The sequence below is a fragment of the Sipha flava genome, unplaced genomic scaffold (assembly GCF_003268045.1).
Source record: "Sipha flava isolate LNK unplaced genomic scaffold, YSA_version1 181_pilon_pilon, whole genome shotgun sequence".
Lineage (NCBI taxonomy): Eukaryota > Metazoa > Arthropoda > Insecta > Hemiptera > Aphididae > Sipha > Sipha flava.
The window spans coordinates 922,742-935,602 of record NW_020272220.1 but is presented as its reverse complement, the minus strand read 5'-3'; the positions used below and the strand labels follow the sequence as shown (position 1 = coordinate 935,602).

The following is a 12,861-nucleotide window of genomic DNA, read 5'->3' as shown; positions in this document are numbered from 1 at the left end:
TACTTCACTTACTGAAACTGTTCTATTTTAAGGGACAGAGGGGTTGATAGATTTATCCCTTTAGAACTCAGAGCTAAATAAAATAAGACACAAAATGAAGTACTTGGAGGTATCCGTTATTTTTTTTAAAAATAGTTTTCTATTATTACACCTACATAATATATTTATACAATTTTCCTAAATAATATTTCTATTTTTTAGTAAATTATTTTAAGTCATTATTTTGATTACAAGCTTGGTCTCATACCGGATACATATAAAACTACCGAACGATGCTCTTACAAAAATGTTCATTGTATATTTCACGTAGAAATATAAAAATGTTAAACGATTATCTATTTAATATAATATTTTTATATCTTTAGAACGTTTTTTTCATGAATTTAAGACTGCTTATAATGTATTAATTCTTATAAATGATTCATGAAAATTCAAAATGTTCCTTATCTGAAATATTTCCTTATCTATACAATTTATAATTGATTATAATTTATAAATAGTATTTACTATCAGGTATCAATTGTATTATATTCTTTCGATTGTGTTGAGGAATCGTCTGTCAGCTGAGATTTTGGCTCTTCAGGAATTCTTCAACGTTTTTGAGGTAATCGTCGTATGCAAAAAGATTATTACCTCTTATCCAATGCACACAACGATTAATAGATACCCCTATGGAAATTAAAAATAATGTTATCATTGGTATCAAGATCTTCCAAAAAACACTATTTTATTTATATACATCATACACTTTTTATAACTTACCATCAGGAAACAAAAGCACTTTCTTTTGTATCCTATTTACGTTTCTGTCATTGTTATAATTATTCGTATTCATCTATAACACATTATAAAAATATAAAATAAACTTGCAAGTGTGAATTGGATAATGGATGGATGATTATAATTATATTTAATTATTGTAAACGTTTAATGATATCAAAAAATAAGTAATTCGGGACCTAGAAAAGCCAAAATTAAATATGGCTTCCTGTCAATACATATTTTTCCCGTATTAATTTTATTAAATATTGTACTTCCTACTTGGTACAGCTGTAAAAAAAAAAAAAAAAAATAAAAACATTAAATGGGTATTAATGCTCTCATAACACGACTTGTGGACTTACATCTGACAATTCATGGTCCTTCGTTAACCTCATTAGGACTTTCGGCACCACCCTACTTGTCAATTTGGTTAACATCATCATTTTTTCTTTTGTCATGTTCACTGGTGATGGTATAACGATGCCGTCTGCCCACTGCAGCGAATGGGCAACGGCAAAAAAGTCACGCAAAAAGAAGACGATTCGGTTTTCAACCCCGTAGAAATGAGAGTTGTTCCGGGAAAATGCGATTTTGATCGGGTCACTGTCCATCGCAAAGACTGTACAAAAAACGCGAACCATTACGAGTCTAATGTTAGTATACATTACGATATAATACACAATTAACGTGTTAAATAATATGAAAATAATTGTATTTTCATGTTATCAGCAGTATATCTTTGTGGCAGACCATGGCCAGTTGGATCGCGATCATACCGGAACCGCAAAACGGGTCTATCACAGTACTCAGCGACTTATACCGGGAAGTCATAAGTTTTGCCAACACTTCTGGAGGCCTGGAGTAAAGGGTCACTGTAAAAGTCGTAAAATTATGAAAACACAAACGTAGACGATACTATAACTAAAGACGATTGTCTAACTAACATACCTGGGTCTGCCATGATACCGTCGTTAAATTTTGAAAACCGTGCGAACCGATTTTTCTACAACTTGTAAGTGACGTTCAATTCCTGGGAATAGTACGTAGTATTTTATTAAAATTTTATTTAATTTTATTAACATCCTGTTGATTATTATCGAGTTATATGTATTTGTTCGTTTGATGTTACACTATTAGCGACTGTTTTACTGTGATCGACTGTTGCGGATGGTAATCGGCAAATTATTTTACCATCCTGAAGTTCACAAGGTATTGAAATGATAACGTTTTTTTTTTCAAATTCATTAAATATACACGCGTGTGATTGTGGGAAACACATTTTGATCCCGTCAAATGAAAAGCATAAATGTTAATGTTCTATAAGTACATCATGCACTATGGTAAATCGATTCGTATCGCGTATGTGAAAAATATGCAGAATCCAGAAAGGTGAGGGAGCTCATTTGCGTTGAACATGACCGTAAAAATAATTAATGGTAATGTGGTTGTAAAGCTTTAGTTTATTGTATCTATTTTATGAAAATGGATAGTTAAAGTTCTCTAGTCTAGACTTAAGTTAGTTGAATTTCAAATACTATGTTAATATAAATTTAGCAATAGCTTAGCTATTAAAATTGAAGTATTAAATTTGTTAATGTGGGAAACTAATACTTGAACAGAATTTTTATTTAAACTGGTTTAAGCGTCTTTATTTAAACCTTAGTCCTAATAAATACAACGAAACGAGCGTAAGACAGTATACATAATGCGTGAGGAATAAATATAATATACATTGTATGCTTAAACGGGTTTGGTGTAGTTTCTCCAATGATATTGCTCCTTTTTGTAGTCTAAATTATTTGAAATAAGTCATAAGATCAAGCGTTTAAGGTACTTGACATCTTGTGAGTTATCCAGAAGATGGTTAGAAACTGTGTTGGTGTATAATTGTAGTGTATTCACATGTTTATTAGCAGACTCCTTAATTTTGTCCAGGATAGATGACATATTGAGATCATGGTGGATAATGTTATTCTTGTCGAACCAGTATGGTGTGGAAGTAGTTTGTAAAACAATATTTTGGCAACGTTTTTCCAAAATTCAAAATTAATTGGACATTGGATTTGTTGACTCAACTATACAGCTGTAGGCCGTAGGTCCAAATAGATTTGATGTTAGCTAAAAGACACTTGTTTGTCAGGTCTAGAGAGGAATGTCTTACAACTAGCGAGTATAATGAACATAATGTATAATGTCAATTTGCTGTATATAAACATATTTTTTGTCCACTCTTATTATATGCTGAACCATTATGAGGTAATTATGCAAAAACGCACGTTAACAAAATTTAAGCGTTCCAATTCAAAATATTAAATGTCTTAGGGTTTATTTGAAACAATATTCTGCACGTTGACTTTAAAATACTTACTATTGACGAATCAAAATCCGAACCAATTCATTCTTTCCAAAATTTAAGAAATAAAGTAGTGCTCAAAGGTACAAGTAAAATATCCATTCTAAAATAAGACGTCTTAAACATGACAAGCTGCTGCAATATTTTAAAAACATGCTCGATTTCACCGCCACCGCTGAGCGGTATTTTCAATTGACTTATCGAATATACGCTATTAGTACCAATACTATCTAATATATATGGTGTATATTAGTCTAGACTTCGATTATTTTCTAGAAAATATTCAAGTTATAGTTTAACATACTATTTAATTTAATTAAAAACAATTCATATAAAAATAATCAATACAATATTATTTATATTTATATATATAATGAATATGATATGTACAATGGTATAAGTACTTAATATAGTACCTACTAACGTACTATATAGATAAATCGTCAATTTATCAATGACATAGGAATTAATTAATTAACTATACAATTATTGTATTTAATATCATTGATTTTAAATATTTATAATCAATGGTAATATATAAATATATTATGTTTATACTGGATAAAAATCGCCACCGCCGCAATGTGTGGGGACCTTTACTTTATAGTTAATACGTATCTACATATACATAATATAAATATAAAAATATTTTATTTTTTCAATTATTTTAGGTTACTGAAGCAGTTGCTAGTCAATTACCAGCAGTTGATTCATTGAAGGAGTTAATCATTCCACCCGAGTTTACAACAACATTAGTTGGTAAACCATTTTTATTATATGATAGTTATTCACAAAATCAAGAAATTCCACGCATATTAATTTTTTCAACTACGGAAAATCTTGATATGATGGTTGATTGTGAACATTTGTATATTGATGGTATTTTTTTATCGTCACCTACTATTTTTTACCACCTATATACAATTCACGGTGTACAATTTAGTAATGTTTTACCATCCGTTTTTGTACTCCTTCCAAATAAAACTGAATAAATATACTTACGTTTATTTAAAAAAATCCTAGAGTTAAGACCAAAATTAAATCCAATTTCTATAATGCTAGATTAGGAACAAGCTGCAATAAATACAGTGAAAAAAGTATTTCCTCAAACGGAAATAAATGGATGTTTTTTCCACTTTTGTCAATCTATATGGAGACATATTCAAAACACAGGATTTGCCGTAAAATACCATGAAAATTCCGATTTTGCATTAAATATTAAAATGTTAAATGCATTAGCATATGTTCCACCAGAGTCTGTTATTACTGCATTCGAAGACCTATTACAAACTGATTTTTATAAAGAACATGAAACAATATTGACACCTCTCTTAGACTATTTTGAAGACACATGGATAGGTCGTATTAGTCGTAACAGACAACGAAGATCCCCAAAGTTTTCGATAAAATTATGGAACTGTTATGGTTTGATTAAAAATGACATACCAAGGACCAATAATGCCATTGAAGGATAGCATAATTCATTTAAATCAATTTTAAATGCAGTTCATCCTTCAATTTGGAAATTTATCGACGCTTTAAAAAAAGAGGAAAAGTTGAATCGAGTGAGAATTCATCAGTTTATTGCAGGTAATGATCCAAAACCAAAACCAAAAAAAAAATACAAAGATTCAGGATTAAGAATAAAAAATATTTGTGAAAAATTTCATTCAAGATCAACAGAACAGTTTTTAAAAGTCATTGCTCAAAATATTTAATATTTTAACTTGACTCATGATGTATTTATTTGCAGTATTATTAAAATATGATGTATTATTAACTATGACTTATCATTTTTTTTTTTTTAAATTATTAACTAACTTTTTTAGGTTTATATCGCGCTCAATTGTCTTAGAGCTTAATTTTCGCAGCGCTCAAGTTTCGTGCGCTCAATAGTTTTCGCCCTATTGTAGTGCGCTCAATGATCGTGAATCCGATATTTTGATCTAACCTAATTAAGAATCTCATATACAAGTTTTTGTGTAATATTAAATATATAGAAGTCGGATATTATAAAATACATTTTAGTTATTATTAGTTGTATCTCCAAAAATAATGGTACGTAAGACTTAAAGTGTTTACCAATTATTAAGATATCTTATTTAGACCACCATCATCTTGTCCAAGGATTAAAATAACGACTACAAAATGGTGTAAATAAAAGTATATGATTAGAATACAGATATTATTAATAATAAACCCAAATCTTGGATTTTTAAATTCAAAAATCCGAAATCCGAAATCCGGATTTGGCAGATTTTCGAAGAATCCGGATTTCATTTGCATCACTAGTAAGTGTACGAGTAAGTATACTCAAGTATGTAGTAATGAAATGTTTATAACGATCCCCCATTTTACAAACGTTCATAATATATCATTAATACTAATTAAATTAATGAAAAGTAAATCTAAAGAGGCCAATTTAATTATTAAAACCCTTAAAGTGATAAAAAAATAAAAAAAAAAAAATTAGATAAGATTTTAGGAGTTAACATTAGATATGTGGCAGTTCTCGAAATTTTATGATTAGACCTTTATATCAAGTTTCATTAAATGCTCGAGCTACATCTAAAAATACTCCCCAGCCATATATTTTTCTGCCAACGCTTTATTAATCACGTTTGTGACGAGCTGTACTTAATCAATGATCGAATGTTTGTTCCGAATAATATTTTTATTTATACTACTAGCTTAACGTATTTTACATGCATTTTGGTTTCATTGAAAAACGGTCCAATGTTAGTCAGAAAATCATGGAAAAAATATTATTTCTTTAGACATTTGTCCTATTTCATATATTATGTACTTGTATATAATGAAAATTTGTACACAATAATAATGAGAAGTATTTACGATAAGACGTGTATTGAATTATTAATCTAAAGGATTTTATTTTTTAAAAATCATACTTCAGTACAACTTTGTTTTATATAAATTTCTTTCTTTCAAATTTCTACAAAGGTTTTTAGACGGATTATGGCTTAAGTACAATCGAATTCAATAGAATATAACGGGTTGATAAAATGTATTGTACTATCAAACGGTCTCATCAGATATAAAAGATAATCGGAGTTCGGTGTCTTCGCGGGATAACAAAATCAGTAAAATAACAATTATCGTAATCGTCGTTGTATTTTAAAAAAGGAAAACGATTGATCGCCGGGAAAGTTATTTGAACATTTAAATGGATTTTTAATCCGGACGTACGGTGAAATCGATAACCTTAAATTAGGGTAAGCGTATTACCTGCTGGAATAACGCGTGCGCCTAAGTACACAAGCTTCTTCGTCCACGCGCAATATATTTATACACACCGTACAACTAGGGCGCGTTTTGACAGCGTTTCGACTGACCTTCCGCTTGCGCGTGACCATAAAAAAAAGTAAGCGATTTTCAAACGCGTCTCCCATCACGAAATGGGCACGTCTATGAAAACACTATTATTTAATTTAACACGAGCAGAATTAATGGTCGGATTGAAAAATATTCATGAATACTACGTGTTAGTTATACATAATTCTACGCGTGTAGAAAATGTAGTGTTCGTCAATTACGACGAATGGAATCGTGAGAACAGAAATTTTTCGTCCGAGGAGGAGTAAGAAAATACGTTTGGTATCAAACTGTGTGTGTAATTTAACCCTCCCCCATCTTCATAAGAAAATTGTTCGTACGCCACTGATCATCATCACCGGGATAACCGTTGTGCGATCGCGCGCCCTAAAGAGAACAAATTTATTCGTCTCGTTGCTCGTGTGTACAGGACAATACGGCCGTCGCAGCTGCGTAACAATACTCCGGTCGTAATAGTATTTGCTGCAATAAAATACGATCGCGTAACAGTTGTGTACGGCGTCGCGCACGAGAGGACGCGAATCGATACAATATATATATATATATATACACGTATAAATATTATTAATTGTTTTCGCACACTCGAACAATATATATATATTGATCAATTACCGACATTTAATTATTATTATTATTATTATTATCGCAGCGCGCTGTTATTATCGATATAATATCAACATTATTACTGGTCTCCGTGTTACCCGGTATAATTGTTCGGTTCGTATTCAAAATCGGTTTTTGGACGTAACGAGTACGGGACCCCGGTGGTACATTGTATAATACGCGTTTTGAACGCTGTTCGGCAATTCATCATGTCGGAAACCGTACGGTGTTGATGTATTTGCTCGAGGTCGTCGCGTGGCGTATTTCTCCCTGAAACTAACGCGCGTGGATTTCTAACGGAAATGAGGCGAATAAAATGTGTGGCTGCGCGTCGTATTGTTATTGTTATATTCTCTTCTGGCTGATAAATAATACATTATACTAGTCAAGATAAGAATGGGGGGGGGGGAGGGAGACTTTGAAAAGTAACTAGAAATAACTAAAAACTTTGACTACTACCATACACTACACAACGCAGGTATGCGACGCGACTGCGTGGCGATCTGTCGTATTTAAATATTGCCTATCGATTAAAGTATGAATGAGTTCGACAGCTGCAGATGAGATTCAATACCAACCTGTTATGAAAACGATGTTAACATTGTGGTCTACTATAAATATGCGTTTTTTCGAGTAATTATTATTATTTGTAAATCCTTTTTTTTTTATTTTTTTTAAATCCTTTTTTAGTGTTTGATTTCAAAATGATAGGTACGCGAGGCCCGTCAATTACCCATCCCATGTTATGAAGCGAATATTTGTGACTCGCTGATGACGATTTTTTTGACGTGCAAACACAAACACAATTAAATATTTACTTAACAACACATATAGTATTGCATTTGAACGGTGTACATAGATTTCTGGGAAATAAGTTTTTTTGTTTCAGATCGCTTCTGCAGTTTAAATTATATACCTGGACCATAAATAATCGATTTCGACATAATATATTTTTTAACCCAGCCTCATTGTACGTTTCATCACCGCCTGGAAGCGATTCTCTTGAGATATTAAATGATTAATATTTTCATCATTTTTCTCATAACATTTTTAATTAGCGCGCGTGGGTTAGCGACTCTTAAAGTTTGATTCTATTTCACTTCTCCATACGCAAAATACGCACATTAAAGCTCTGAAATAATTAACATGACTTCGCTCTGTATTCGTGTTTGACGCAAATGTTAATTCATCCTGGTCTAGACGTTCAAGTTACTCGAGATCGAAAGTTTAGTCCACAAGAAGATCAAATGGTATTTCAAAGATAGTGGTGGGCAGTATGGAGGCAATTGTCGGGAGGAAATATTTCGGGGGCCATCTTTCATGGCCGAGTGGGACAAAGTGGTTACGTCTAAACGTACGATAGTCGGTTCGAATCAGGTCACCAGCGGTCATGACCACTCCCAAAGAAAAAATCGCCACCGTAACTACCGCGTAATTGAAATTTCTATAATAAATAAATGTCAACGTTTAATAATAGCCTATTTACTGTTGGCACTTTTTTAAAAAGTGTATAAAAAACAACACTTTTTCAAATATAACCGGGTAGGAAAAGAACTTTTTTCATTTTACACAAAAAAGCCTTTAGGTAATTATTAATATCCGATATGTGTATTTTAACAGTATCATAATTAATATTATTGTAATATTTTTATATTTTAACGAGAGTTTAATAATTAAGTAAAAATAAAATTATAAATAATAATTCATGTCTTCTTGGTTAAATTTAATTTTTAAAATATTTTCCAAAAACTGTAATCAAAAGAGGAAGTTTTTTTTTATTAGTAATAATACAATAAAATCCAGTATATATGAATCCAGAGGGTCCGAAATCAAAGAATTCAGATTGGGAATCTACTCATAAAACGAGATGAGATCTGACCACCGATCAATTACTGAATCTATTGGATTTAGAGCCTAATATTTGCATTATATGAACAATATGATTAAATAAATAAGACACGTGAACTATTTTATCTGGTAGTGTATACTACCAAGTTGATTACCACCGTATTTGTTTATAATTTATAGTAACTAACACAATTCACTGACTCAATCGTTGGTGACTGGACTAACTCACTCACCACTGAAATATTATGAGATAGGACATCTGTCCTACCTGCATATAGGGTTCGACCCCACTGTATGAATCTACAAAACAATTATAATACATCATCAAAAGTAACTCGTTTTCTTTAGTATCAGAGTAATCGATGGCTCACTCATTTTTTTATTAAATATTAATAATTATTTAATTATGTTTATTTCTCAAATTGATAAATCGACATACCGATATAATGTTTCAGATTTGTGATGTGGAACCAAACAAAAGACTGCATTTTGTATCAGATCATTGTGCTTTTGCTTAAACGTGTTACCGATAAATTCTATAAATAGTGTAAGAGACCATGTACAATCGAAATTGAACAACAGTCGCTCATTGATCTATATGGTAGTAAGACGTATTCAAATTATCGAACTTAGTATAAAATAGTAATATGTTAATCTTAATTCATATTTAAATACCACAAACGACAAATCATAGATGTACACCTCTACAATATAGTTTCAATGTAATTTTGTGTACATTATGAATCGATCATTAGGCTGGGCCTTGACCTAGTTGGTCCAGACCGCATATTGTTTAGTCCGTGCATAAAGTTCAGATTTTTGATTTGATAAATATTTTTTGTACGCATGAAAATGAAAAACTAATGATTTAGGTGATCGTCACTAACACAAGTGCTATTTGTTGTCGGTCAGTACACTATTATAATCGATCAATTATTAGTCTACGTGGTGAAAGCATTTATTTTAAATTAATGTAGAGACGAAATAAGACGATAAGGGTTTTCATTATAAACAGTAATACATTGAACAATCTAAGGGCGATGAGGTGAAACAAAACTAAAGTGACAAGCCTTTCATTACCTTATTCTGTGAATAACTTTGTGTACGATTTATCTCTTCATCTACCCTAAATACCTCTTGGTTCCGATCAGTGGTGTACATTCAATCTTGCTCTGGGGAGGGTTTAACAAAAATAATCGTTATCTTTTTTTTTTCGTTGCACAGATAAATAAGATAAATAACTGGTATAAATATATATTATTTTATACAACTTTTTTACCAATTTACAGTTTACTTTTACATTATAGTAAATTAATAGCTATTGGAATATAAAAACAGCATAGTTAACAAAACTTTTCAAACACCTATCAATATAATTATTTAATTATCATAATATTTGTATAGTTGAATATTTTAAGTTCAAAGCGTAATAATGAAACTACGAATATATACGTCATAATATACACGTCATCAATAATAAAACAACTTTTTTTTTTGGCCCTGGGGGGGATTTTGAATCCGGATCCCTTCTCCGTATGTACGCCACTAGTTTCGATATTTGGACCTTCCCCGATTCATAATCGTCTTCTTTTCTCGACTCTGCTTTGGTCATAATTTTCTTCCTCATCAATAATTCCTCCTTTAATTTAATTCTTCTTCCTTTTGCACTCTCCACACCTATGAAGTCATTTGTGACTTATATCACATTATTTTCTCATATCTTTCTCTTCTCTTAGCTACTCCTACCCTGATGTAATCTTTCTTTTCAATTTCCATTCTCCTCCCGTCATTTCACTTATAATTATTTTCATCCTCAATGTAGATTTTCGCATTTATATTATTGTAACTATATATATTGATTATATCATTTAAATACCAATTTATATAGACATATATATTTATATAGACAATAAGTCCTATTTTCTATACCTATTGTCTTGCAATATAACTAATTTTTAATAAATGTATTTTCATAAAAAAAATTGTTAAGCCGTAAAAACCTTTGGATAAAGCAATAATAATAAAAAATAAAAAAAATTGTGTACGTTTTACCGATAGCAGTAATTGTATGATTCTGCACACTCATCTTGAGTTGATAATATGCAGTTCAAAATATTTTACTTTTCTGACGGCACGCTGAAGATACCATAAATTATAAATTTCCGCATTTGTCCATAAATTAAAATGTGAACTAACAAATTTAACGTCAAAAACTATCATACATTGCAAATTTGATAACGGATCTTTATGGGTTTTCTTATAATTTTGATACAATGACTTATATAAGGTGAAGTGAAAAAAAGGTTTATTCAATGGTTATATGGTCATTCATTAATCAAAAAGATCTTAAAAAATGTTTTTCATTCAACATTCTTATGAAAACAATTATTTATTTCAAACCTATGTGGATATTCTATTAGAGTTTTTATTTTTGAATTAGAAATTATCCCATTATGTCCTAGCGCACCCATATGGTAACGCAAAAAATAATTTCTTTAAATAGCTGTAGTTCCCCAAGTATTAGTGTTATATCAACTTTATCAATGTTTATACACTCTATATATATATAACAGAATAAGATATGATTCATCAAAATTTTACAAAATCAGTAAGTAGTGTGTTATACGTTGAAATAGCTGTTTGTTTTTTTTCGTCCTCATAACCATGGATTTTTGTGGAAGGTAAGTTCTTGTATTATTTATTCGATACACTTTTTTGCTTTAAACCTGTGAATATATTTTCCTAGAATATTTGGACATAGATAAGTATCAATTTTACACACATAGATATTTTACTTATTTATGCACATAATGGTTTTTCAGAGTGTTACCACATGGTAACGCTAGGTTTTTGTATCATTATTCAAAGTACACATTTTATTTTTCTTCAATTACGGTAACAATTATTCCTATAACTATAATTTTAATTTTTATAGTAATGGGTTTACTCTTCAAGAAGCTCTGGATATTTTATTTGAAGCTGATGACGAGTATCAGGCACGGGTTCAAGAAATATACATTGAACCCCCTGAAGTAAATATTTTAACTGACGAGGATTCAGGTGACGAAGATGGAACTGGAGCAATGGATAATTTGACTGGTCGACAATTATTAGCACCTGCTGAAATATGACTAGAAAATAATGAAAGAATCGGGGATTTTAATACATTGGGCAATCCTCCACCACCAACTAAAGTAATTGACCAAAGTCCTTCTGTATCAACAGATAAGTTTATCATACAGAACGAAAAAAGGGTAAGAAACTGACAAAAACCACCGGAATGGATTACTGGCGATTTTGATGATAGAGTACAAAATTTTCCAATTCCAAACCATTTATGCAATATGACATCCATAGAATTATTTGAATTGTTTTTTTACAGATGAAATTTTTAATTAATTAGATGACGAAACTAGAAATTATACTTTATTTAAAAATTGTAAAAATTGTATTGATCAAAATATTACTTGTGATGAGATTAGATGTTTTATTGGCATTCTACTATTAAGCTGATATAATCAAGTACCATCAAAACGTCATTATTGGGAGCAAGATCAGGACGTACAGAATTTTTTAGTTTTTAATTCGATGCGTAGAGATCGGTTTTTAAAATTATGAAATTTATACACTGTTCAGATAATAATAATCTGAATACAAAGGATAAAGCCTGAAAATTGAGAAATATTATGGAAAAAATTAAATCTCGTTGTATTGAAAATTTTATACCCATTCAAAATATAAATTATAATGAGTTGATGATCAAATATTTCGGTCGACACAGCTGTAAACAATTTATTCGAGGTAAGCCAATTCGCTTTGGTTATAAAATGTGGTGTCTCAATTCGGCTGACAGCTATCTCATAAATTTTGATATTTATCAGGGAAAATTACCAAATGGGAAACCGAATTATGAAAATATTTTTGGAAAATGTACGGCACCC

The 12,861-nt window shown here is 30.6% G+C and overlaps 2 protein-coding genes across 2 annotated transcripts; one reads left to right on the top strand and one right to left on the bottom strand.

The window, feature by feature from the left end:
• Positions 1–538: 538 nt before the first annotated feature.
• LOC112680894 lies at positions 539–1,403 on the bottom strand. The gene is made up of 4 exons (XM_025551128.1): positions 1,125–1,403; positions 1,042–1,050; positions 763–835; positions 539–669 (listed from the first exon to the last, which is right to left on the bottom strand). The coding sequence occupies exons 1-4, from the start codon at positions 1,401–1,403 to the stop codon at positions 560–562; spliced, it is 471 nt and encodes a 156-aa protein (XP_025406913.1). The 3' UTR covers positions 539–559.
• A 1,315-nt stretch (positions 1,404–2,718) lies between these two features.
• On the top strand, positions 2,719–4,796 carry LOC112680884. The gene is made up of 3 exons (XM_025551107.1): positions 2,719–2,748; positions 3,787–3,966; positions 4,183–4,796. Exons 1-3 carry the CDS (start codon positions 2,719–2,721, stop codon positions 4,588–4,590), a joined length of 618 nt encoding a protein of 205 aa, XP_025406892.1. The 3' UTR covers positions 4,591–4,796.
• Positions 4,797–12,861: the final 8,065 nt, after the last annotated feature.